At 36.7% G+C, this 27,745-nt stretch overlaps 1 protein-coding gene across 1 annotated transcript in view; it reads left to right on the top strand.

Moving 5' to 3' along the window:
• Positions 1-27,745, top strand: part of ADGRV1 (adhesion G protein-coupled receptor V1) — a 508,576-nt gene that overhangs the window by 87,440 nt on the left and 393,391 nt on the right. Inside the window, exons 22-33 of the mRNA XM_037032075.1 lie at positions 3,551-3,727; positions 5,804-5,984; positions 6,873-7,075; positions 11,182-11,311; positions 14,162-14,245; positions 15,884-16,023; positions 18,026-18,635; positions 21,873-22,088; positions 23,553-23,768; positions 24,489-24,733; positions 25,936-26,117; positions 26,898-27,709. Coding sequence (XP_036887970.1) covers positions 3,551-3,727; positions 5,804-5,984; positions 6,873-7,075; positions 11,182-11,311; positions 14,162-14,245; positions 15,884-16,023; positions 18,026-18,635; positions 21,873-22,088; positions 23,553-23,768; positions 24,489-24,733; positions 25,936-26,117; positions 26,898-27,709 — 3,196 coding nt within the window. The remainder of the gene's footprint in view (positions 1-3,550; positions 3,728-5,803; positions 5,985-6,872; positions 7,076-11,181; positions 11,312-14,161; positions 14,246-15,883; positions 16,024-18,025; positions 18,636-21,872; positions 22,089-23,552; positions 23,769-24,488; positions 24,734-25,935; positions 26,118-26,897; positions 27,710-27,745) is intronic.

Below are 27,745 nucleotides of genomic sequence, written 5' to 3' on the forward strand. Positions count from 1 at the left end.
TTGATCCAGGATGCTGTGTGATACTGCTTAGTGGTTTGGTAACAAGTTGTGAGGAAACATTATAGATTCCTGAGTGTATCTTTGCATGTATTTAATCCATGTTTCTTGCTAAAAAGAGAGAAATGAATATTCACATGCTGGGATTAATGGTTTATTAGTTTAACATTCAAAATATTCTGATTGAAATTTAAGGTGGGAAAATGGACCAGGTCTGTGGTGGGACACAGTGTATTCTGCCATAGTATGAAAGGTAGGTTCCGGAAATCACCGCACTGTGCCAGACTGTGTAATGGAAAACAGAGCTTGTGGGAAAGATGGGGTAGGACAACACTACTCAGAAACTTGGTCAGTGGCCTGTGAAAAGAAAGCTAGGGATCCAGTTTGAAAGTATTGCACACTAAATGTTCAATACTTCAGTACTACAATAAATATGGCATGTACCTTGAAAAATGTTTAAGTTTGCTTGTGGAAGTGGGTGCCAGAGGAATTGGCACTATTATAAAGTGATGTGAGGAGGGTTATCTAAAATTCAAGGGAAAGTTGTCATATTACATGCAGATGAGTGTGACTGGTAACACACGTGTTGAACTGAAGCATTTGGTAGGTGTGTGTGTGCCTGTGTGTACACATGTTGTGTATTCCTACATGGCTTGTTTCAAGCAGGTACAGTGTTCACCATGTTGCTTGTGGATGAAATCACAAATAAGCAAATGTAGAATCCACATTGGGTGAAAAGTGTGGAACAATTTCATGATTTCAAACTAGTGTTGTAGCAGAACTGATTGTACTCGGTCCTCTTCTCTCCATCTGTCTACACTTACTTTCTGGGTCTTCTCACCCAGTCTTTAAATACTATTTATATAATTCCGTATTTATATACCATTTGCATGTGGACTTAAATATCATTTGTATATTGTTGCCTCTCAAATTTATAATGTCAGTCCTGGCTTGTCTCCAAAATTCCAGCTGCCTAATTGGTACCTCTCTTGCATATTTAATAAATACTTCAAACTGGACATATTTAAAAATGAAGTCTTTGACTTTTACCCAAAATCTGTGACTAATTGATGGACGTGGAAAAAAATCAAGCCTGCTTCAGAGCTGGCTGCCTGTCAAACCTGACTCGGCTTATGTGTTGGTGCTTGCTGAAAGGGGGCTGCCTGCTCTGCTGCTCCGTTCAGCAGCGTCCCTGAAGGATGACAGCAGAGCTCTGAACAGCCCACTCCGCCATTCATCTTATGTGAAAGGCCCGCTATGTGAAGATACCTGTATCCCTGAGCTGCTGGTGGTGCGGCAGATTGGTTGGGGGCTTGGTAGACTTAAGACTAGAGACAAGTAAGTTTACTAAGTATGAGGAACATTTAGCAAAAGGCTCTCAACAACCAGAAAGTTAGGATAAAGCACCTGCTGGCTGTCAGCCAAACTCCCCCATCACCACAGTGGCATTCATAGAGTGATGGCAGGGATCAAGGCTTGGTAGGAGCCTAACAACGGGAGGTTCTTCTTCATAAGACTGAACTAGCAACTGTTGCTGTGAGAATGTTCAAACAGCGTGTGGCAAAGACCAAACCTAAGTTAGTGGTAGGTTGAGCTTTCAATGAGCTGGTTAGTGGCAGGTTGGTCCCAGTCAGCCCCTTTACTCCAGAAGGGTGCAGCAACTTACTATTGTTGGCCTGACAAAGACTCAGCAAAGATGTCAGCTCAGGGACAACACCTTGTAGGGTTGGAGTGTTGTCCTCCAGTCTCCATTATGTGTATCCAGTGGCCATATCTGGTTCTGTGTCCCCAGTAATTACACTGCGTGGGCTTGGGAAGCCAGAGGTAAAAGTAAGACTGGCCCCATCTTCGTTCCTCCCAGTGGCCCACTACCAGAATTTGTGATGCCCACTCCCCTGCTTTAGGCTCCACTGGATTAGAAGTTCTGGTTGGGCCTGGGGGTGTCTACCAGGAGATGGACATACGGAGGGCGCCCCTGAACAAGCATCTGATTGTGTTGAGCTTCTCATGCTGGTAGACGAGCGGGCAGACAGAGGAGATATAGTATTGCCCCAGGAGTTCTTGATCTTTTTTGCTGAGGCACTAGGGTTGCTGCTACACTTTGGAGTAAGAGTATTGATGCTCAGTGGTACTCAGAGGATTTACTGGTACATCTGGTACTTCCATGCTCATTGGTAACTAAACTATTGCCCGTTTGCACACAACTTTCAAGTCTGTCCTCTCTAACCCTAATGTCATTACTGAATGGCTCTGTCTAATGCTGATCAGAGGTGCTTTTGATTGATATGAAAAATGATGACATTTTATATAAAGATTTATATTTTAAGCTCTGTTCATTCAGTTGTAGTTTTTTCTTATAAATTATCTGTTTGCTCACTTAAAAATAAAATTAAATCGAGAGACTGAGAATTTAAGAGAATGAAGACCTTACCCTAAAAGATATTATGACTTTGTGCTCCATAAAAAATTTTAAACATTATCTTAAAGTGTTTAGATAAAAATATTTTCTACATAAAATAACATATAACACACACAAATGTGTAACATATATATATAGTTGGCCTTCCATCTCTGTAGATTCTGTATCCTTGGATTCCATGAAATGTAGATTGAAAATATTTGGAAAAAAGTTATGTTGTTGCTGACATGTACTGTGTAGTGGTACATAGTTGTGGGAGTCCTATGATGGTTGTATCTGCACTGAACATGTATGGACTATTTTTTTTGTATAATTTCCTAAGCAATACTGTATAAAAACTATTTACATAATATATATATTGAATTTGGCATTATAAGTAACCTAGAGGTGATTACAAATAGGTTATATGCAAATACTACATCGTTTATATTCAAGGGACTTGAACATCTGCAGATTGGGTATCTGGCGCCGGTGTGGGTGGTCCTGGAGCCAGTACCCTGTGGGTTCTGAGGGATGAGTATGTATGTATCCAAACTGTATAAACTTGGCTCAAATGTCCTCATTGGCCTGACTGTTGTCTCCCCACCAGACAGTTCTCAAGAATCTCCCTACTTGACACCTTATACCGCCCTCAAGATGACTTCATCCGATCCACCTAATTATGTCTCATGTTCAAGGCTGGACTCTTCTCTCTGATGCCATGTTTCACCCTTTACCCCCTAACTTCTGTCCTGGATGTTTTGACTTTGCTGAACTCATGATAACATTTGAGTTTGTCTTTTTCTTTACAGTTACCCAGACAGAGAACTGTGCTTTTATTTTAAAAAATCTTTTGTAACCATAGCATCTAACCCAGTGGCTGGCCCACAGGAGGTATCAATGAATGAATTACATGTACAGTTAACTTATTTTCATTCTTTTTGCTTTATTTGTCCCTGTAAAAGGGTGAGATAAAGTGAATGGTTTCACATATTATTTTTAGCACACAGAAATATGTCTGGAGGAATGTAGGGGCCTCCTTAGCGTGGTAGAAAGTTACAGAATTAAGGTTACGGTACAGGATTTCATGCAGGTGCTGTAATTTTATCACTGATTTAAATCGGTGTACAATAATTAATTTATATTCAATTTCAGGTTGCGGAGGAGGGATCCACCATTTCATGTGTCGTGGAGCGAACCAGAGGCGCTCTGGACTATGTGCATGTTTTCTACACCATCTCACAGATCGAATCTGATGGCATTAATTACCTTGTGGATGATTTTGCGAATGCCAGCGGTACTATCACGTTCCTTCCCTGGCAGAGATCAGAGGTAAACCCTACCTTCTTTGTGCCTTTGAGAGCCTTGTGGAAAGCTTTTTCTGATCTGTTCTGTAATTTGTGTATAGCTTCTTGGTATGTAAGCAATTTAAAGTATTTAGGTGATGAAGTCTATGTCATGGTATAACGTATTTTTGTATTTATTAACGCAAAAGAAAAACTAAGGATTTTAAATGATGTGTGTTATACATCTATCTATTTTTAATCCCAATGTAATAAAAATCATATAGCTTAGAGGTTTATTATTGTGGGTTTTCTGTTTTTGCTGATACAATGGGAAACTGCAGAATTCTTAATGCTATTTTTTCAGTCAGCCAATGAAAAATTCTTGTAACTATAATCTTATTTTTATACTCAGAAGAATAAGATTTTTATTCTTTTTTTGAAAGTACAACTGGTCTCCAGTTTTACCAAAAACATTTGATGAACTGTGAGATGCTCCAGAAATAAATGACTGTTTTTGTGAGTGAAATTGGGATGGGACCTCCTACATCAGAATTTTTTTACATCCTTTTAGTCTATCATTTTGGACTATTCATCTCAGTATAATTTTTCATTAAAAAAGGAAATAGCTTATAGGTCATCAGGGATAAACAGTAAAATAACTTCAAGCTTGCAGATGTAATCTTTAAGGAATTTCTCAGGGATTTGGGAGGTAGTTAATTGGATGAAAAAGATAAAATTGAGGGAAGATTTTTCAATGTGCCTAAGATTTAAAAAGTTAAAGCTAAGGAAGAGTGATGAAGTCTCCATAATTTGGGGGAAGAAGAGAACAAATTAAATAGTATATAACAAAAGTGTTTTGGAGATGGCATTCAAAGTTACTTTTCAGATTGTTTCTATCTTCCTTTCTGGGAGAAACCAGGAAGTCACCCTTTATTCATTCCTATCTTCACTTCAGACAGGGAGTGAGTCACCAAGGCCTGGGTCTTCTAGCTCCACGACAAATCTCAAACCCGTTTATCTTTCTTCATCTTCAATGTCACCTCGCTAGTTCAGAATCTTGTTACTTCTCGCCAGTCACTTCCTAACTCAACCCTTGCATCATTTCTTGCTGTGTCCACTCATTTATATTCTGCCACGGTACTTATTCTAAAATGGAATTCTCCTTTTGTCAATCTCCTATTTTATGAATTCTTCAATTTCCTCTTACTCACTATGGAATGAAGTCCATTTCTTTTTAACGATAGCACAAGTGGTCTTTGTGATCTGACCCCTGATTATCCATCATGCCTTATCTTTCTCTCCACCTCAGTGGTCTAAGTGCAGTTGCCTACATGCCGTGTCCCTTCATGCCCCTGTGCCTTTGCCAGTGTCACTTCTTTTATTTGGAATGTCTTTTCCCAGTTTTATGTATAACTACCTATTATTCACTAAGATTCACTTCAAACATGTCTATTGTAAACCTCTACCAGGGAGAGTTGGTTGTTTCTTTCACAGTTAACTTTGTACATAATTCTATTATGACATGTTTACATTGCATTTTAAAGGTTTTTCTCTAGATCTCTCTCCTGCCGTAGACTGTGTACCTTAGGGACTGGAGCCATTTCTAACCCTACAACATGATGCTGGGGTCATATTGTAGATGTTAAAACATCCTCCTTCAATTAATAAAGGGAAGATAAATTATTTTTTCGCTTCAAATATTGACTTAAATTTTGTCAAGCATGGCTGAGTTACTGCTCCTCCCTTTTATAACTTTTTGGGGGTGTCATTGCTTAGGCCAGACTTCTAAGGCCCACTGTGAATCTGTTTTCTTAAATGTGGTAACTAAGTATGTCAGACTTCCCTTAGGCAGGAACTAGGCATGTGTCTGTTGCCCTTTCTCACTAACCACCCTACCACATCCTTTCAGGTTACATGCAATTCCGCAGTTAGGAACTCTGTACCCTGAGGTTGGTATTACCCCTGTCTTATGACTTATAACTTATGTCTTATGACTTACAACAATAAGTTAAATAGTAACTTCAATTAAATAAAATTTAATTGCTATTTAAGTTTCTTGTAGAAAGTGGTATAATGTATATATGCTTCACTGCTTAATGCCTCTGGCTTTTTATATCTATAGGTTCTGAATATATATGTTCTTGATGATGACATTCCTGAGCTTAATGAGTATTTCCGTGTGACATTGGTGTCTGCAGTTCCTGGAGATGGGAAGTTAGGTTCCACTCCCACCAGTGGAGCAAGCATAGATCCTGAGAAGGAAACTACAGATATCACGATCAAAGCCAGTGATCATCCGTATGGTAACTGAGCCCTTTTGCCAGAATAATCCTCTCTTCTCTGGGTGTACTTGGTCTTGCTAAGAAATTCTTAAGGGATTTTTTTTTTTGCAAATGTTTAAAAGTATAACTGTTTCAGACCCTCTTACTTCTAAACTGCTGTTTTGAGGGACATTATTTATGAAGGAAAATATAAAGATCAATTTCTAAAGTTTAATAATATATTTCTATGTATGGCTATCAAAATTTTTTCTTCAAAATTATCATAGTGTCATATGTGAAAACTTAATCAAGCACTTTGTAATTTATATTTTTAAGCTTTAATAAGTGGAGTTATTACTGTATGTTTATATTAATATTTTTGCTTATGCTGAAAATTATTATTTTCTTAATTGGGAAACTATTATAGATGTTTGTCCTAATAAACCCAGACTGTTTTCTGCATTGAAAAGTAATAGTTCTTTTATAGGAATAAAGCAAGAGCATCTATTACAGTGTCTGTATAGAAGTGGGAGGTTTTCAACTCTTGATTTTCATAGTTAAATTTTTAAAAAATTTGTTGCATATCTTAAGTTCAGGAACAAATTCTAGATAGGTAAATATGAGTAAATGTTTGATAATATGTACTTTAAATCCCCATCACTATTCTTTTTATTGATATTTCATTTTTTAAGCTTTCTTTGCATAAAGACAAGAAAACTTAACATTTTAATTTTGAATATTCTGAAAAGTAAAAGCATTCTGTGTCAAAACCATATTACTTAAATCTTCTTCAATAAAGTCCTTTCTAAATGAAAGCCCACAGAATTTTACCCTGGTTTTCAGAATAATTGTGCAGGACTGTTTCAAATGAATAAGAAATTGTTCCACAGATTGGGGCAAGAATGCCCTGCCTCTCTCTGTATCTGCCAGGCTTGCTGCAGTTCTCCACGGGGCAGCCTCCTCAGCCTGAGGACGCGATGACACTGCCCGCCAGCACCGTTCCCCAGGTCACTGTGAAGGAGGAAGATGGAGAAGTTAGGTTGCTGGTTGTCCGTGCACAAGGACTGCTAGGGCGGGTTACGGCGGAGTTTAGAACAGTGTCCCTGACAGCATTCAGTCCTGAGGACTACCAGGTAAATCAATGAGTCCTTCTGAAGTGGCGTTTGCTCTTGTAAAACAGACACAGTCCTTTTGGAGGATTGGAAGGGACTTGGGCCTGTACCTGGGATATACTAAACAAGGAAAATAAGCACTGATAGCCTTTTAAATTTATGTAAATTAAAGTACTTCAGTCCCTTGAAGCTTGATGCTTAAATAGTTATCATAGGCTTCACTTGTGTTTATTTTAATGTTATAGGTCTTGATCAAATATGTTTAAAATTATGTTTATTGTGCACATTAAATCCTCTTGTCTATGCCTATCAAACAAAATCAAAGTTATAACAAATATATATATTCATTTATTTTCAATTTTAATTAATTTTTCTCTCCAAGTGAGAAGCAATGTGGTACTGGAAAAACAAAACAAAAAGAAAAAGAAAAAAGAAAAAAAAGCCTAGGATTTTGAACTGGACAGAACTGTGTTTAAACTGGCCTTTTATCTTTCCTAACCTCACTTTTCTTTCTTTTTTTAAAAATAATTTTATTTATTTATTTATTTAGATTTTATTTATCTTTAGAAGGGAAGGGAAAGAGAAGGAGAGAAATATCAATGTATGGTTGGCTCTCATGTGTCCTCTACTGGGAACTGGCCTGCAACCCAGGCATGTGCCCTGACTGGGAATTGAGCCACAATCCTTTGGTTCACAGGCCTGTGCTCAATCCACTGAGCTACACCAGCCAGGATGGATAACCTCACTTTTCTTATCTGTAAGACAGCAGTAATGACTGCTGGGCAGGGCAGCATGGTTCTGAGGACTGATGGCTGTGTTTTAATGTTATGTACTACACATGCACGTACAGTAACTCCATAAACATTACCCATCATATTTATCACCCATACTCATATGAAGCAAACACTCATAATTTTTTCTTGGCTATATTTCTCAGGAAGTACATTATATCTTTCAACATTTGCTTTCCAAGAGAATCTTTTCTTTGTGTTTTTTTTTAATCCGGTGAGACTCACACAGTTGTGAACTGTTCGGTAATTTGTATACACTCTTCCTCCTAAATCCCAAAACCCTTGGCTAATTAATTTTAATTTGCTTTGGCTTTAGTCCAGTTAGCAAAGTCTTCTCAGGTTTCTTCTTTCTCTAATTCTTCTTCTCTTGTCTTGACATTTATTGTACCTTTACCTAGTTTCAAACATACCCCACAAGACATCTCAGCTTGATTGGAATGCCTCTTGGCATTCTCTCAAAGAGACACTTTAGTTCTCATGGTGATGGTCTTCAATTTCTAGACAGTCTACACATTCCCCATCTCCAGTTGGATCAGTGTTTTTAAAATTAGTTAAGAAAAGCCCTGGCTGGTGTAGCTCAGTGGATTGAGCGCGGGCCTGCAAACCAGAGGATTGTGGTTCGATTCCCAGTCAGGGCACATGCCTGGGTTGCAGGCTGGTTCCCTGCAGGCCAACTCCCAGCAGGGGATGCATGAGGGGCAACCATACATTGATGTTTCTCTCCCTCTCCTTCCCCTCTAAAGATAAATAAATAAATAAATAAATAAATAAATAAATAAATACATCTTTTAAAAAAGTGAAGAAGTTTATCTTATTAAAAAAATTAAAAAAATAAAACTAGTCAAGAAAAAAAGGAAACAAAACAAACAGAACAAACCTATGCTTCTCTTCTGCATTACTTTTGGAAAGCTAATACCCTCGGAGACATTTCTGAGGATTTCTGGGGGGGGCTTATGTGTCCTGTTTATCACCTGTTACCATTTTGAATCTTTGCCTTTTCCAGTTTTCTATGATAGGTCAGCTATCTCTGGTCTGTATTAACACAGAAGTATGATTTCTTAAGCTGTGTATGTATGTGTATATGTGTATGTTACAGGGAGGGTGGGGCGTGCCAGGAAGGACCATGTACAGAATATCAGATAGACAACTGAATATCAGATATCACTGTTCTTAACTTTATTCTCGTATACCAAGGTAGAGGTGATCCTCATTATCCAGGTGTTTCCTTTAGCTCTTGAGTGATATTAAACAACTAATTAATGACTGACTCATAGTGGTGGGAAATGTTCAAAGCTGGTACTCTGGGAGACAGGTTGTGCTGACATAGTCTAGGTAGTCAAGGAGGGCTTCCTTGAGGAATTGATATTTATGCTGAGCTCTGAAGTTTAAGGAGGAGTAAACTAGGTGAAGGGGGAGGAAATACTTGAGACAGGTAAAATGGCCCTAGGGAAAAGCACAGAACAGTAAAAAGGTCAGTATTTCTGGAATGTGGAGAGCTAGTTAACAGTAAAAAGGTCAGTATTTCTGGAATGTGGAGAGCTAGATGTGGTGATAAAAGATAAGGTATGCAGAGACTGGATCATTCTAGGCCTTACAGATGACGTGGCATTGATTTTGAAAACAAGGAGAAGTGATTGAAAGTTGTTACATATTTATAAAAGATCATTAGGCTAAACCATGAAGAATGTATTGGAAGATACAGATGCTGAATGCAGAAAGACCAGGGAAGAGTTCATTTTGTGGAGCAAGGCAAGAGATGATGGTATCTTGGACTAGGCAGGTAACAGATGCAAAGAAGTAGGTGGGTACAAGCAATATTGAGTTAAATGGCACGATTTGAGGATTGTTTAGTGTGAAGGGTAAAGCAAAAGAGAGTGTCAAAAGTGACTCCCTGTTCCTGCCAAAGCAACCTGTTACTCCACGGTCTCATGCTGTGGAGAGGATTGATTAAGGAAATCATAGATTTGAAAGAAAATCAGAACTTAAAACTCTGACAGAAATTATAAGAAAACTTAAGATAGATATTGATATTTAATCTAGATATCAGAGGTTAGAAATAGAAAGTTGGGAGCTAGGAGCATATAAGTGATATTAAAAACCTAGATATGGCAGTCTTGTCTAGGGAGAGAATTTAGAGAGACTCTGATAAATAACAGTTTTTAGAGATCACAGGAGAATGTTAAAATTGGCAAGGAGCACTAAAAACAATGAGGCGGAAAAGGTAGGAAAAACAGGAGAGTGTGATATACCAGAGTAGAACATGTTTTCAGAAGAGGAAGCGGTCAATTGCGCAAGATTTTGCTAAGGTCAAGTAAGACGGTTTCCTAAGACAGTCAAATGCTTTTTGCTAAAACTTGTAGAATTACTCCACTGATTACTATACTCCAGGCCAAGTTAATCACTTTCTTCTTAAGCTAACTATGGCTTTTATAGTAGTTGTTATTCTATTTGAATTATTGTATTTCTTACTTACACTTCTGCAATGTTCTTGATGGAGGTAGAGATTTGTCTTGGCTATTTTTGAATCTGAAGCATCAAAAACGGGGCCATGCACATGCTATGTGTTTGATAAATATTGAAATAAGTTAATAACCATGTGATTAATTGAATTGGTACTTGGATTCCTCATTTTAGCTTGGAGATTATCAGTTGCTTGACGAGATGATATATATTTGTACCTACAAGCTAACATTAGAAAAATTTAAACAGCTTTAGTATTTATGCAAAGTCGAAGGGAAAATGCTTGTTAGAGAAATAGCATGTAAAAAAGGGGAAAAGGGGCCTTAGGTCTTTGAATTTAAATATCTTTTGTTTTTCTTGTAGTATATGAACTTTTCTGATGGGAGATCTGTATTATGAAATGCAGTTTCAAGTATAGTCAGGGAAAACTGAATGTTCAGTGGACTGGTATTTATTATTGCATGGAAAAATTCTCAGAATAGAAATGCCATAAGTATTATGCACTGCATATTTAAATTGCTCAGTGCTATAATTTTTGTAGTTTTAAATATGCTTGTTTCAATTAGATGAATTTCATGCATCTTATTGAATTAATTCTGTAGGAATGTGTCGATGACACCTATTTGTCACTTGCCTGGACTACATTTTTGATGAACAGGCAGATAAGAAATAAAAAATTTATCTACTTTATTTAGTTGGGGAATATTTATTTGGAATTTATATTGAACATCATACATATCTACTTAAGTATTTCCAATTTTATATTTTACTCATTTTCAAATTATTTAAAATAATTTGGTGAATAGTAAACATTCTCATTTGCACATTCATATACAGAATATAATCTAATGAACAAATCTTTTATTTGTATTTCAGAGTGTTGCTGGTACCTTAGAATTTCAGCCAGGAGATAGATATAAATACATTTCTGTCAACATCACTGATAATTCTATTCCTGAATTGGAAAAATCTTTTAAAGTTGAATTATTAAACTTGGAGGGAGGAGGTAAGACTGGTGACTCAAAAATGTCAAATATTTGCTTGTCCACTTACTATGATTGTATATTCTATTAAGCAAATGTGTTCCTTTGAATTAACGTTAACTTCTTTTTTTCTTAAATAAGTGAATTATTAACTTTTGGAAAGAACAGCCTGAATGTTAATAAATGTTTAATGTATATTGTAGATAATTTTGATAGATGATCTTTTTCTCTGTAAAAAGAAAATTTCCATCTCCCTACATAAATTTTTAATACTAGCTTTAGAAGTTAATATTAAACTCATAGTTTTATTTACATCTACTTTTGCTGTGAGGTTTGGTAAATTCTGAATTAATATCTCTAATATTTATTTTAAGTACACTGTGTACTGTGGTGTTTTATTCCCCTTTTATTACCTATTGGTCTTTTCCTAAAGTAGATGTATTTTTAGAATGAAATAGTGTAATTGTACTGACTCATCAAACTGTCGTTGTCAGTCATAGTTGATTCCCCTAAAATCACCTCTCTCCTTTGATCCCTTTTAAAATTTTCACAATAGGCCTTTAGAGCTACCTCTGGAGGTAAAAACTAGTCCTTTTAGGTGATCTATTATGAGGTGATTATCAATAAAACAGGTTAGCAGCACCTTATCTTCTATTGTGATATTCAGAAGGCTCTGATTATTAAAGATTTTTGGAGTCAAAGTTCATTTTGTGGCCAAACTCATCTCTGTCAAAGAGAGGCTAGTATAATCTTTATTTCCCCACTTAGATGAACTATTTATATGTGTTTCTTTGCAGAAGGGTTAATGTGTTTGATTATCAGGTGCTATTGGGTTGTTACAGAATATGGGTGATATGTACCACGTAATCTTTGTAAATGTAAGAAATTGAGAGTTGTTATGGTACTCATCAGGACCGTCTCTTCCACGACATAACCTGGAATTATTACCTTATTGTTATCTTCATATTTATAAAGAAAGTCATAGTACTGAATAAATTATCCAAAGGGAGAGATTGGGCAGGACAAATGTGTCTTTTTAGTATGCAGTGAGACTTTGGGTTAGCTATGCAAGATTTTCCCCAAGTTCCCTTCCCGGTTTTCCCAAAGCCCAGTGAAATCAAAGATGGACAAGCCAGGGAAGTGATTCAACAGTGCCACAGTGTGGTCCACCGCATGAACAGTAAAAATATGCTGGGTGACCTGTTCAGCAGGTAGCCTGTGATGATAACAGCTTTTCCCGTCCTCTACGGATGAGTCCTCAGATTTCCAAATCATTGTGTTCATGACAGGACTTCATTAATCAAAGGGTACTATACGTTATTTGAAAATTGTTCTTTGTATTACCTATAGTTAAAAATACTTATATAACTGAGAATATATCAGTTATCATTTTCTATTGGTTAATAAGGAATATCAAATATTCTTTAGATATATTTGTGATCATAGCGATACTTGTAATTTTATGTAGAAGTTTTTTTCCGTATCTTTATAATACACATTGCTATGTATGGGTCGGGCATGTATTCTCATTTGAACACTAGTGTTGCTGTTTCTTAGTAAGCAGTAGTGGGAGCACATCTGATTCCTCCTCCACCCAAGGGAGCTGGGATTGCAGGTAAAGGAATGTAGGCACTGGCCTCCATTCTGTGAGTCATAGCCTTGGGATTGCCTAAGAGGCAGAAAGCTTGTAGAGCTAACTTGTTCTGAGGGTCGAGGAAGGAAGTAGCCCTTAGTTCAGACTGTTTTGTCTGTAAAACTGATTCCGCATAAGATAGACACCTGAGTCAATGTTTTATGCTAGCCAGAGAACATTGGTGTTGAACTGCTCTCCTCTATCTAACAACTTATGAATAATATGGGGGCAAAGCCATGCATTGACTATTCCCTGAAATCCATTTTGCCTCTTCAGTTTCTGAAGTATTTCAGGTTTTGGGTGCCCAAATTCTCATGCCTGGTTTCACCCAGTCCTATTGAGGAGAACAGAAGAGCAGGGCAGATCTTAAACCAGCATGCCAGTCGAGGATGCTGGTAGAAGCACGTAGGTGTGGGTGTGGCCTTGCTTCCCCCCCTTCTCTTTTTCTCCGCTGCTACCATTGCTGCCCTTCCTGTCTTCACTGCCAGTATTTGATAAAATAATGGTTGGGGATAAGGTGTATTGGAAGCAAAGGTAAAAGTACTTTCTCTTAATTGTAGTCCTTATATAAGGCCAAGGTACTTTATTTTTTTATCTTTACATCACTTCTGTAAAAAGCACCACCTTTTATAGGTGAGAAAAAAGCAAGGTACCAAGAGGCTTACTGACTTGTGGAAGGGTGTACAGCTGGTGGTGTCGCTCGTGAGGCAGACTTTTAGACTGCTGGCCTAAAAGTGTTAGGTGCAACACGGTGACCAAGTCTGAGAATGGTAAATATGGCAGGAATTTAAATATATATATGGCTAGAGAAATGTTAGTTCGATGCATTTCCCTAATTTTGAATCGGTTGCTGTGAGTGGTAAGGTAATTGTCATAGTATAAAGGTCTAAGTGTCCACTTACATGCACAAATAAATATTTTTGAAATATTTAGAATATTAAAAATAATTTACATTGCTATAAGTGAAAGTTTACAATTAAATTGGCAGAAATGGGAAATACCAATTACAACTTACATGGAGTGTTACCTGAAGCTCTGAACGATGTATTTGTAAATTGGTGGCTTTAACTAGTTTATACTTTTACCACTTAAAAGAATCTTCTCTTTTGTGGAAGAATGCATATCATTGGATGACTATTACTGCATTTTCCTCTTTATTGAATATGTTCTAAGAGCTCTTAATTTTCTCATTGTGTCGATGTGTTGTGTGGGTTGTGTCTCTGTGTTTCTCTTTGTGAAGTGACTGCTGAACTCTATGGGGTTGAAGGCAGTGGTAGTGGTGATGGGGACATGGAATTCTTCCTTCCAACTATTCACAGACATGGTAAGCAGCTGTTTCAAGGCCCTTTACTCTTCTCCATTTTAACTTTCTTTTTTAGAGACAGTACTAACAATTATTGACACTTACTATGTGCGGGTCCTTTATATTTTTTATCTCATTAACCATCATAGCACCTTTATGAGGTATTATTTGCCCCATGTTATAGTCATCCAGCTAGAAAGTGATCAAGTCTGAGTGAAGTCTTTGCCTGCCTCCAAGCTCAGACCCTCCTCTCTGTGTCAGTCTATTGCAGCTTCCGGATTCTGATTGTGATGGAAACTTTGCTTTAATATTATTTTCAAGTGATGAGTGAAAAACATTTTACAAAAAGTTTTGAGTACTTAAAGAGATAAATAGAACATTTATATTTTCATGTTAAATGCATCACTTTGTTTGTTTGTTTTTTCAAAAAGAACCATGCATCTTTATATGTAGCATTTAATCAAATTAAACAGGATGCCCTGGCTGGTGTGCCTCTGTGGATTGAGCACTGGCCTGCGAACCAAAGGGCCACTGGTTTGATTCCCAGTCAGGACACATGCCTGGGTTGCAGGCCAGTTCCCTGGTGAGGGGCCATGCAAGAGGGAGCCATACATTGGTGTTTCTTTCCTTCTTTCTCTCTTTCTTTTCCTCTTCCTCTTTCTAAAATAAGTAAATAAAATCTTTTTAAAAAACCGAACTTTTAAATAAAAATTAAAATTAAAAAGGGGGAAAAGAATTTGAGAAGAAAATAAATGGGAAGAATAAATTGTGAATTAATGGAAGGAAATAGTGAAACGATGATACTTTTTGAAGTAGATTGATGCACAGGTATGATAAGGCTTTTTCCCTCAAATATTTTTTTTCATATTAGGAGAGAATACATAGAATACTTCTTCTTAAGGGAGGTCTTTTTCTAATCCTCAAATGCTCTTTTTTCACAATGTCAGGGATTATATATTAGTGTCAGAACCCATGTTCCCACACCTTTATCCCTGTCTTCTCTTAGTGCATCGTGTACCTTTGTATTTAATATACTGCTTTTGGGTTTACTTGTTTTCTTGTCTACATCATTAATATGACATAAAAGTTGAACACACTTCTTAGGAAAATAATTAAAGACTTCTTTAGACTTTGATATTTTTTTTAGCCATAGGATCGGACCGTTTGGGACCAGGAGAGGTAGATTTAGAATATCATAATATGATGAGAAAAATAGGCCTAAACTTAATGCACTTTTGGAAATCAATAATTGTTTCAGTATATTGATGGAAATTATAGGGAAATCACTGTTTCATAAAGGTAAGAGTCATTTGGCTCATGTTCTTTCAAGGTCATTAAAGGTCGTGAGAGACTTTCCTCATATACTCCGTGTGGAAGAATGTTCTCTTTCACAGAGAAGAAAAGAAAAACAAGTTTTCCTTATTCATCTGCAAATGCTTAGGCAGCACTTGTATGTTACGTTGGTGCCAAAATAAAGAAAGGTCATAAAAGCATGAATGTGTGTGGCAACCATTTGTGTCTGCCTTTCTTTCTGAAACAAATTAGAAGTACTCGATGAATGGCACAACTCTTTTCAAAAGGTTGTTGTTTGTCTTTTCCTTTGGTTTGTAAATTACTGATTAACATTTTCCTACCATTTGTTGGAACTTATTCATACAGCCAGTCTAGGAGTGGCTTCCCAAATTCTAGTGACAATCGAGGCCTCTGACCACGCTCATGGTATATTTGAATTTAGCCCTGAGTCACTTTTTGTCAGCGGAACTGAGCCAGAAGACGGGAACAGCACTGTTACATTCAATGTGAGTACATTTTTTCCTGCAATCCTAGACATTTTCTTTTCTGTTAAAACTTGTGTTATGAAGGTGTACTTTGCATCATTTTTTTCTATGTAACTGACATGAATGAGCCTGGTGGCACAAACAATGCAAATTGACAATGAAATAGTATTTACCATTTGCTTTTGTATTTAGTTTTGCATACAAATTTATCTTAGGATTCTGAGGATTCCTGACTCCTTTAGAAATGTAAGGGAGCTGTATCACATAGATTTCTGTATTAATTCAGATAGGCTGTGCTAACAAATTTCTCCAAAATCTCATTAGTTTACCACAACAAAGATCCGCTCGCCACTCATGCTGTGTGTTCAACTGAAACTGGCAACAGTCGACCACTTAGGGACTGAGGATTAGAGAGGCTGTATCTCAAAAGGTGCTTCTGTCTTCAAGAAGAAGGAAATGTGGATGGGAAGAACTACATATTGACTCTTCTGGCTTTTTTCTGGAAGTGATTCACAGCATTTCCACTTCTCCTTGGCTACAGCAAGTCACATGACCATGCTAATGTTAATGCTTAGAGAAGTGAAATCCTGTCTTATCTCTCTCCCAGAAGGAAAGAAAATCTGAAACGTTTGTGAACTGCAATAATGATCATTTTATATAGTGTGTATGTGTATTTGTTTGTGTATGTTTACTCTGTGTTGTTTCGGTAGGAATTTGGTGGTAGTTTTTTTAAAGATTTCTTTTAGTATTATTTATTTTTAGAGAAAGGGAGGGAGAAAAAGAGGGAGAGGAACATCAATGTTTGTCTTTTATGTATCCCCAACTGGGGACCTGGCCCAGAACCCAGGCATGTGCCCTGACTGGGAATTGAACCAGTGACCCTTTGGTTTGCAGGCCAGCACTCAATCCACTGAGCCATACCAGCCAGGGCAGAATTAAGTACTTTTCTGTTGTTAAATAGCTTAGAGCAGCTAGAAGCTTGCTGAGCTTCTTTGGATTGTATACAAATGAAGAAAAATCACTGAAAATATATCTCTCTTTACTGTTATGGTGTATCTTCAGTAAATTCTTGTGGAATAAATCGAACAACTTTAGTGAGGATGACTAATTACTCAAGAAAGAAAATAAAAGAGATTATGGGAGAAGATTAGGTTTTATAAAACATCTGTCTCAACTTTTATTTTGAGACATTTATATTGTAGTATAAATGAAAATTACTTTTAGTTGTACCTTATTTGGAGCATTTTTTAAAGCTTTTATTCCTCTTAACATATTGACAAAAAGTTTTTTTTTCAAGCTCTGGCTGGTGTAGCTCAGTGGATTGAGCACGGGCCTGTGAGTCAGAGGATCGAAGTTTGATTCCCAGTCAGGGCACATGCCTGGGTTGCAGGCCGGTTCCCATCAGGGGATGCACAAGAGGCAACCATTCATTGATATTTCTCTCCTTCTCTCCTTCCCTCCCCGTCTAAAGATAAATAAATAAAATCTTTTAAAAAAAGTTTTTTCTTTCTTCTTATACATATTTTATGTAATCTTGGGTCAAGTATATGTTTTGGTGTTTGTTTTTTGTATTATGTTGAATATAAAGGAAATATTATAATTTATTTAAAAAAATGAGCTTTATAGCTAACTTTTCATTTAAAAAATTACTAATCTGTTCTTTACAATGAAATATACTATCTTTGTTGCAGTCAATATAGAAATGTTAATGAATGTGCTTTAATATACGTTTTTAATTACTTTTGCTTTATTTAATTGCAGAAAATACAGCTATAGTTTAGGTACAAGCTAAAAATGCTCCATCAATACCTTGTTTCTTGCAACAATCACCTTTTAAGTAGGACTCTCTGAGAGCCTTCAAAAATGGGCAGTACATGGCCTCTGCCTTTAAGAATCTAGCATATTTGAGAAGAGCTTGTATAAAATAGAAATTTAATATTCTTCTATTACCTGTGTTTATAATCCTCTAAGTCAGTGGTTTTAACACCTCTTTTAATACCTGTTAATATTCAATATTTTATAGATTGTGAGGAGTCATGGAGCTCTGTCTCGGGTGATTTTGCTTTGGAGCATAGACTCTGATCCCGATGGTGATCTCGCCTTCACCTCTGGCAATGTCACATTTGAGATTGGGCAAAAAAGTGCCAACATCACAGTGGAAATACTGCCCGATGAAGATCCAGAACTGGATAAGGCATTCTCTGTGTCAATCCTCAGTGTCTCCAGTGGATCTTTGGGAGTTCATACTAATGCCACATTGATAGTTTTGGCTAGTGATGATCCTTATGGGGTCTTCATCTTTTCCGAGAAAAATAGACCTATTGAAGTTGAGGAAGCAACTCAGAACATCACCTTGTCAATAATAAGGTTAAGGGGCCTCATGGGAAAAGTCATAGTCACATATGCAACACTGGATGATATGGAAAAACCACCTTATTTTCCACCTAATTTAGCCAGAGCAACTCAAGGAAGGGACTACGTACCAGCTTCTGGATTTGCTCTTTTCAGAGCCAATCAGAGTGAAGCCACAATACTTATTTCAATTTTGGATGATGATGAACCAGAAAGGTCAGAGTCTGTGTTTATTGAACTACTCAACTCTACTTTAATAGAGAAAGTACAGAATCGACCAAGTAAGTAATTATTACTGTGTTGTTATTATTACTATTAGAAGTAAGAATTCTGTTCAATAAAATAATACATTAAGAATTTGGCATAGTAGGAAATTCTATAAAAATAGCTCTAAATTTGAAAGCACCATCTTACAAAAGTTGACCTATAAGGTAAGTGGAAGTGGAACACTTAAAAATGTGAAATCATGGTGGGATTAACCAAAGACCTTTTATGCATGACCCACACTGACAATGATGGGGATTGACTGAGGGAGGGGAAAGGGTGGGGCTGGGTGGAGGTGGGAAAGCAGAGAAAAAGCTGGAACAACTGTGATAGCATAAACCATAAAAAAACTCTGTTACATTCCAAGAGTAAATTTTTGGAAGTATCTGTGTAATCCAGTGTAACTGCTCTCCAGTGCTGCTGTACTATATATTGCAGCTTCGAAAACATTCTGAAATCAACCTGGGGATTCCAAGGCCAGTCCTGGTGGCCAGAGCCTGAGCCTCTCACCTTGATCCACTCGGGGAGATTTCTTAGGCAACAGAGACTCTTTGTATTGGTGGAGAGCTAGTGGATCTGGCAATTGCATGAGGGCAGGGCGACAGGGTTTGTGGAACAGTAAGAAATCCTGTAAGTTTGTAGGCCATTCTTAGATTTGAGAAGAAGATACTGGTTGGGGAAATGAAAGAAGGATGAAAAGTAAACCAAGTTGGGTAGAGGATCTGGTAAAGCAGCTTCAATGAGAGAGTATAAGCCACCTTCCCTGGGGTATTTGTGGCTCAGTGATTTTGTAGAGAGAGCGTGGCGTTATGATTCGAGGGCTGGGCTTGAGCTGGTGGTGCTGAAAGCAGTTACTTTGTTACAGTTTGTTCATTGGTCATGCCTTTGGAAGTGGTCATAAACTTCAGAAAGGTGAGGGGAGTCTAGATTTCCTGGGATAAAGGAATAAATGAAGGAAGAAAGATTGATGATATTAATTTAAGATCAATTTAATATCAGTTATAGAACAATATTTATATGAAAACAAACAAAGCTTTTAAAAAAACTGGAATTATGTAATCCAAAGAGTAAGATAGCAAAGACCTGCATGTTGACCATGTTTGGCCACATAGATTAAGGTTTCTTACACGCAAATTTGTTTACCTTACTGTAATATCTAAATAGATATACTGCATTGTAAACAACATTCTTGGCCACAATGCCAGTGATCGTAGTTCAGGGTTATAGAAGGAAATTTACTTTATAGGATAATTGCTAACATTAAGTTTTCAGGTAACAATTAAAGTTAAAATTCTCATATAAATACTTCAACCTTTTTTCTTCAGTAGGATTTAGAATCAGTGAAAATAGTAAATAAAGTGAAATGAAATCCAATAATTAGTCTTATTAAGTAAAAATTATATAATATAGCCTGATTTTCAAGGAACACACAGTTCTTTGAGTGACAGGGAACTAAAACAAGGAGGGATTATCACATATACCAGTGACTAAGAGCCGTGGGGGCTAGTGTCAGATAACTCATGTTCCAACGTGTAGCATTGAACTTGGACCTAATTGTCTTTAGCCTCAGTTTCCTTATGTATTATATAGAAATATTATAGGACTTAAGTGTGGTAATATATGTGACAATTAATATAGTATCTGACCCATGCATTCAGTATATGTGAACAATTTTTATTAATAATATGGTAAATGTACAATACCCATGTGCTATGGAATGGGAGAAACAAGTGATGTGTATTTTATGTTGAGTAAATAATATAAAATAATTTAAAAAGAATTAAGTGCAAATCTGTGTTATATTGATTCCAATTTTAATAGGCAAACTCAGTGGAAGCCGGTAGGGTCCCTGTTACTGTACTCTGAGTGTAATCAGCTTTCAGAAGAGGTTTGATGACGAACTATGTATAAGTGATTAGACAAACCCTACAGGAGGGCTGTTGACTGTGTCCACCAGGTACTAACATGATAACGTAGGTGACTTCCTCGACATCTTTGTGGTCCTGATTCCTCAGTTGTAAGTTGTGGACCATATTACTGACCACATACAGATGGTACCGGGATTAAATGACTTGACATAAGAAAAATTCTTAGAACAGTGCCAGGCAAATAGTGCACACTCAAAAAAGGGTCATCTGCTGCTACATCACTCTATGTCACTGCCATTCTTTTCTAATTAGTTGAATTTAATGATACTATATTGATTTAAATTGTGACTTTATGATATAATTTAGCATGATCTGGGCCTAAGTAGTTGAAATTAAATGGTGTTATTAATTGTTTTTAGGTTACATTGAAAAGGATAACTTTCATTCATGATCACATATTTCCAAATATCATCATTGTTAGAAATATTGTAAATATGAGCTCTGGAAAGAATACCAAAAAAAGGAAAAAATACGAACTTAAAATTCTTTACTTCTAATAAAAGTTTTTTGATGGTTTATTTGTGTTAAAAATTCATTTTTTTAAATGTTTTGGCTCTGATTGGAATTTAACCTAGAAAATAAATGAGGGAGAGTTTTTGGCAAGTCCTAAATGCCTTCAAAATAAGCTTTGTTCTCTTGAAAATCAGTGGAAAGTAAGAAGGTAACCTTAAGAGTATTGCATACTCTTTTATAGCAGCATTTGGGTAGCATTGAGGCTCTTTTCCCAGATGAGGCAGCTGAGTGATTGCTAACTGAGGGGGCGGGGAGGAACAGGTTTGTGAGGGAGGTCAGCTAAAGCAAAGGCAATAATTTAATTAGAGTATAATGGTTTGCTGCAGCTGGTCTTGGAGGACAAGGGCTAAATTATGTTCCAACTCAATTTTGTAACTGAAATGCTGTTTTTAAAACTTTATGGCACGCTGGTAGCTAATTAGAAGATTATAATTCTGCAGGTTTCATCATTATCCCTTATAATTATATGCAAAATGATGACTTATTATACTTTAATCATTTCTTGCCTTTTGACAAATTTCCAGTACTTACTAAAATATCTTTGTAAGTTAACTATTTCTTTGCTAAGGATTCTATAATAAAAATCTCAATAGGATATAAAACTATAAGGATAGGGACTTTATGTTTAGTTGATTTTTGTGTCTTCACTGTCTAGATTAGTGCTGGTACATAGTAACCAATAACTTTTTGCTGTAAGTATGAGAGAGAAAACACTAAATAATGAATGCGTTTGGCTGATGGAATCTTGGGGAGGCTTAATGACTTTTGTCCAGTTGCTACAATTTTGATACCTTGGAATTTCTTCTCTTTTAGTTCCAAATTCTCCTCGCCTTGGGCCTAAGGTAGAAACTATTGCTCATCTAATTATTGCTGCCAATGATGATGCCTTTGGAATTCTTCAGCTCTCAGCTCCAATTGTTCGAGTGGAAGAAAATCACGTCGGACCCATTATCAACGTGACTAGAACAGGGGGAGCATTCGCAGATGTTTCTGTGAAATTTAAAACTGTGCCAATAACTGCAATACCTGGTGAGAAAACACGTCTAAGGGACAGTGAAGTGTTATAGAGGGGAATTTTAGCCTTGATTAACAAAGCTACTCAAAGATGTAGTTAGAAATATCGGCCAGAAAATAATAATGCTCTTATATCTTTTGAAAGCACAAATCCAGAGCTTTTATCGTGTATTTATGTCAATGATTTTGTAAAAATTGTGCGAACTGTTGACATATTGTATATGAATTTAAAAGCTATGATGAATGCATAAACCGATGCAAAGTAGACTAAGGAAAGCATGGTTAGTCTTTGTGTATTTTTTGAAAGGGCCTCCTGTAAATGATACCAAGGCATGCAGGCTATAATGTACAACCATGTGGTTGCAGTGTTTGGCAATAGTGTTTTGTTTTGACCCATTTATCTTGCTTGTTTTTTTATTTATGAAGGACGTGGAAAAATGGTGGTTAGCATTAACTATTTTATGTATAAGCAAAGCATTGTCATTGCCAAATGCAAACATCAGGAGAGTGACTGCCTTCTTTGGTGGTGCAGTTACAGCACCTAGAGGGAGATTTGCATAAGAGGAATTCAATTAGAGTCTTTCTAGTATGTACTGAAAAGAGCATGAGTGTGGATGGATGGGGTAACAGGCTTGATCTTTTGAGATAAATGATCTGTACTTGAGACTTACTTGAAAAGATAATAAACCAGGCTCATTTAGTCCCTAAGTGGTGTGTGTGTGTGTGTGTGTGTGTGTGCGTGCAGGTGCACACAACCCCTGAATACCCCGCACCTGCACACACTTGGGGTAGCAGCCCAGAGGAATGCCTGTGCCTTTAGGGGGTCTTACATGTTCACGGACATTGAGGATTAATGAGCATTCTGGGAAATTTGCCCTTGGCTCCATAGGAAGCCACTTTCCTTTCCACAACTACTCATGGACGAGAAGCAAAGTCACCCTGTGCAGTAGGTAATAGCAGCGTCTAACCTAACTTTGTAGAAAGGTCTATAGTTTCCAGCTGTCACATTGATGGTGCTGATATGCCTCTCTATGCAACAGTAAAGTGTATCTCCCCAATGAGATTAAGATTCTAATTTTGTTCTTTGTTTTAAAAGTGTGGTATACATTTTTTTAGATAAAGAGCTATCTTGTGACAATGAATGACTCTGTGTCTCTACCTTTATCTGTATCCATGTATCATCTATATATATGTATTTAGCAAATAGAACAAATTTCATATATATCTTTCTAAACACGAGTGAATGAACTCAAACACCCACTCTTAGGAAGTCTTTTTCATTGTTTGTGATATCAAATCCATTTATTTTTAGGAAGAGAGGTAAAGTCTTCTTGTTTAGAATAAATGTAGTAAGCATTATCAAAACAGTCTTTCCAAGTATATCCATACAATTTGATACATCATGGTGTTTCCCTAGCAATATGCCATATTTATTATATTTTGGAATAAGTCTTAGCATTTTGCTTTTTGTCTCTGTAGGTGAAGACTATAGTATAGCTTCATCGGACGTGGTTTTGCTAGAAGGGGAAACCAGTAAAGCTGTGCCAATATATATCATTAACGACATTTACCCTGAACTGGAAGAATCTTTTCTTGTACAACTGCTGAATGAAACAACAGGAGGAGCCAAACTAGGGGCATTAACAGAGGCAATCATTATTATTGAGGCCTCTGATGACCCCTATGGATTATTTGGTAACCAGATTAGTTTGTATCTCTCTTTTACTTGTCTGCATAGATCATGCATATCTTTATTTTTAGAGATGCAGAATTGATTTGATCAGGTTTTCTTTTTAACCTATATGATATACAGCACTTATGTGTACTCACTGGCAGTAGTTAGTGGTTATTTAAAAAATCAACCTCCCAGCATAAAAATGGAAGTCACAGTCTTCCAGGCTTTTAAGTCACTTCTAGCTCCTAAGTGTGTTTTGTGAATTTTAGAAAAGTCTTTAAAAATTAATTTACAGAAATTTACACAGAAGCATGGGTCTCTGGGCCTTCCTGTTAAGTAGGAAACTCTGGCAACATCGAGCCCCCTCTCCTTCACTGATTGCCTCAGTTATGGGAGCTGAACAGCAACTGTCCCTTTGGACCAGGCTTGCACTGTGCGATTAGCCACAGAACTCACTAGACCCCCTTCACTCACGAGCAGGCTATGCCTGACCCCCATGGGCCTCTGGGCTTGCAGTTTCTGCTTCCATCACAATAAAACAGAATTTGGAAATTCGGATAAAATTTGGAAAAGTTGGCCTGACCACTTTGTATCATAGCATGTTACTCTGATTGTATGGAGTATAGCTATTTATATTGCTTAAGGGAAAACATGGAAGAGGTTATAGGATGGCAGTTGGGTAGCTCTAAGTTGACTTAGTTTCATTTTGTACTTGAAATTAACTCTGCTCTGTCCTTCAGGTTTTCAGATTACTAAACTTATTGTAGAGGAACCTGAGTTTAACTCAGTGAAGGTAAACCTGCCAATAATTCGAAATTCTGGGACACTCGGCAATGTTACTGTTCAGTGGGTTGCCACCATTAATGGACAGCTTGCTACTGGCGACCTGCGAGTTGTCTCAGGTAATGTGACCTTTGCCCCTGGGGAAACCATTCAAACCTTGTTGTTAGAGGTCCTGGCTGACGACGTTCCGGAGATTGAAGAGGTGAGAGGAATGGCTAGTATAGAATGACACTGTAAATCATGGCTTGTCTTGTAGTGACTAGAACACATTTTGTGACATTTATAGAGGATGTCGTATAAATTATGCAAGGATGTTCAAAATGTGGTATTGTGAAAGCAATCCTTCCTTACAGATAACAAAACAAGAATATTCTAGAAACAGGCCTTGTGTACATACCAGTTTACTAGTATAAGAATTTTTTCATACAATTGTATTTTTTCACATTTTGGTTAAGTGATTCAATACCTATACATCTATCATATATTTTGTTACATTGGTTCATATAAACTCTTAATTTGTTTATATCCATATTCCCTTTGTGCTTGAAGGTGGGCCAATCTTAAATTAGATTTTTTTCACTCATTCATTCATTTTTCAACAGTTTTGAGAATTTACTATGTGAGAAACACCATGCTAGATATAGCTGTCTGATATTTATTTCTTATGATAAAAAAGCAAGGTAACAAATAAAAATAGAATCTCAGTGAGAAAGTTGATTCATCAATAACATATTGGCTGAAGATCATTTTAATGTGTAAATTTTAAGTATTATTAAGGCCTAGATCTCATAAAATTATATTTAATTTTATTTATTATTTAATAGTATCAAATTTTCATAGAGGGGAAGTTCATAAAATTTCATTTGAATGCTAATTATGTCATTATTCACTCCTAAAATATTAGATATTAGTTACTACCTATAAAACATTTTTCTTCTCTAAATTTAAGTAGTATTATGACATGATATTTTTTGTTTTATATTTTGTCAGAGAATTTCCATTTAAAAGAATGTGGGAAATAAAGCATAATAGATTAGCTTTGTAAAACAATATGCAATATTTTCCCTAAATAAAAGGTATAGAACATAAAAGTTTATCATTGAAGTGCTAAATATAAACAAGGATCTCAAAATTGATTCACAAGATTATATAATTGAATATTAAGGAACTTAAATAGCCTATTTTTAAATGTATAATATGCTCTAATATTAAAAGTTTGTGATGGATTATTCTGTTACAATTTGGGTTTGTAAATATAATAGGGGAATTTTTATGAGTCTATTTATATTACATTCTGTTTTGTTCTTGTACTTGTATGGATATGTTTAATTTTTTCTCTTGCATCATTCTCAATTGCTTTTCAGAACTGGGATTCTGTTAAGGAAGTTTTCACTGTATTTTTAGGTTATCCAAGTGCAACTAACTGAGGCCTCTGGTGGAGGTACTATTGGGTTAGATCGAGTGGCAAATATTATTATTCCTGCCAATGATAATCCTTATGGTACAGTAGCCTTTGCTCAGTCGGTTTATCGTGTTCAAGAGCCTCTGGAGAGAAGTTCCTGTGCTAACATAACTGTCAGGAGAAGGTATATGAGTTGGCTGCTTTCGGTGGGGGTGATGGGAGTTGTGGGTCAGTGGAAAAGAATCTCTTGCACAATTAAATAATTTAGGTTTGAAGGTTTTTATATAATGTAAATTATTATAATCTGTTAAATGACTTATGACTGTTAATATAAAGAGCTCATTATATTTATCAGACTTAATTTATTGAAATGGATTATACATCATTGGACATTCTGACTCCAGAAATTTGTTGCTTTTGTGACTTGTTGGAGTTAGAACTTAAATACAATTAGCTTGTAAATTAACGAACATTCATATGTTGAGGTGGTTAATGTTCAGGTTCTATTTTTTCTGCATTTCTTTTGTGAGGCAGTCTAGAGCTCACTGAATCCCTTTAGAAATAGAAAATATGGGCTTTGGGGACCTTACAGCAAATAATTATATTTCCTCAAAATGTACTCATGCTATTATCATTGTTACTTTGTTTCAGTGAAATCTAGTCATGAAAATGTTCTATTTCTGTTTGATAATTTAAAAAGGGTTATGATTTGCATGCCTTGCAAGGTATTTTCATGGCTTGGTAGAAAGAAAAGTATTGTATGATCAAAACCTAGCAAAGTTTCCTTACATGAGAAAAGAAAGCATTGAAAGACAAAGGTAAATAAGAAACATGGTTGTGTTTGTGCAAGTTTGTTTTATACTTAAAAAGTGAAAACTGCAATTAGTATTTGTCTCCTCTGTGTGTAATCCACAGATTGCTTTGAGTGCTTAACCTGTCTTTTAATTGTCCCTCCACATTTTAGCGGAGGGCTCTTTGGGCAGCTCTTGTTGTTCTACAGTACTTCCGATATTGATGTAGTGGCTCTTGCAGTTGAGGAAGGTCAAGATTTACTGTTCTACTATGAATCGCCAATTCAGGGGGTGCCTGACCCACTTTGGAGAACTTGGGTGAATATCTCTACCGTGGGGGAACCACAGTATACATGTGCCACATTGTGCCTCAAAGAACACGCGTGCTCAGCATTTTCATTTTTCAGTGCCTCTGAGGGCCCCCAGTGTTTCTGGATGACATCGTGGATCAGTCCAGCTCTTAACCACTCAGACTTCTGGACCTACAGGAAAAACATGACCAGGGTAGCCTCTCTTTTTAGTGGTCAGGCTGTGGCTGGTAGTGACTATGAGCCTGTAACAAGGCAATGGGCCATAATGCTGGAAGGTGATGAATTTGCAAATCTTACAGTTTCCATTCTTGTGGATGATTTCCCAGAGATGGATGAGAGTTTCCTAATTTCTCTCCTTGAAGTGCACCTCATGAACATCACAGCCAGTTTTGAAAACCAGCCAACCATAGGACAGCCAAATACTTCTACTGTTGTCATAGCATTAAATGGTGATGCCTTTGGAGTGTTTGTGATGTACAGCATTAGTCCCAACACCTCGGAAGATGGCTTATATGTCGAAGTTCAGGAGCAGCCCCAAAGCACAGTGGAGCTGATGATCCACAGGACAGGGGGCAGCTTAGGTCAGGTGACAGTTGAATGGCGTGTTGTTGGTGGAACTGCTACTGAAGGCTTAGATTTTATAGGCGCTGGAGATGTTCTCACTTTTGCTGAAGGTGAGTGATGCTTCTGAAACCATTTTAGTTCATCCT

Source organism: Sturnira hondurensis, unplaced genomic scaffold (genome assembly GCF_014824575.4).
Source record: "Sturnira hondurensis isolate 20B ecotype Veracruz unplaced genomic scaffold, ASM1482457v3 Scaffold0021354, whole genome shotgun sequence".
NCBI classification, from domain to species: Eukaryota; Metazoa; Chordata; class Mammalia; order Chiroptera; family Phyllostomidae; genus Sturnira; species Sturnira hondurensis.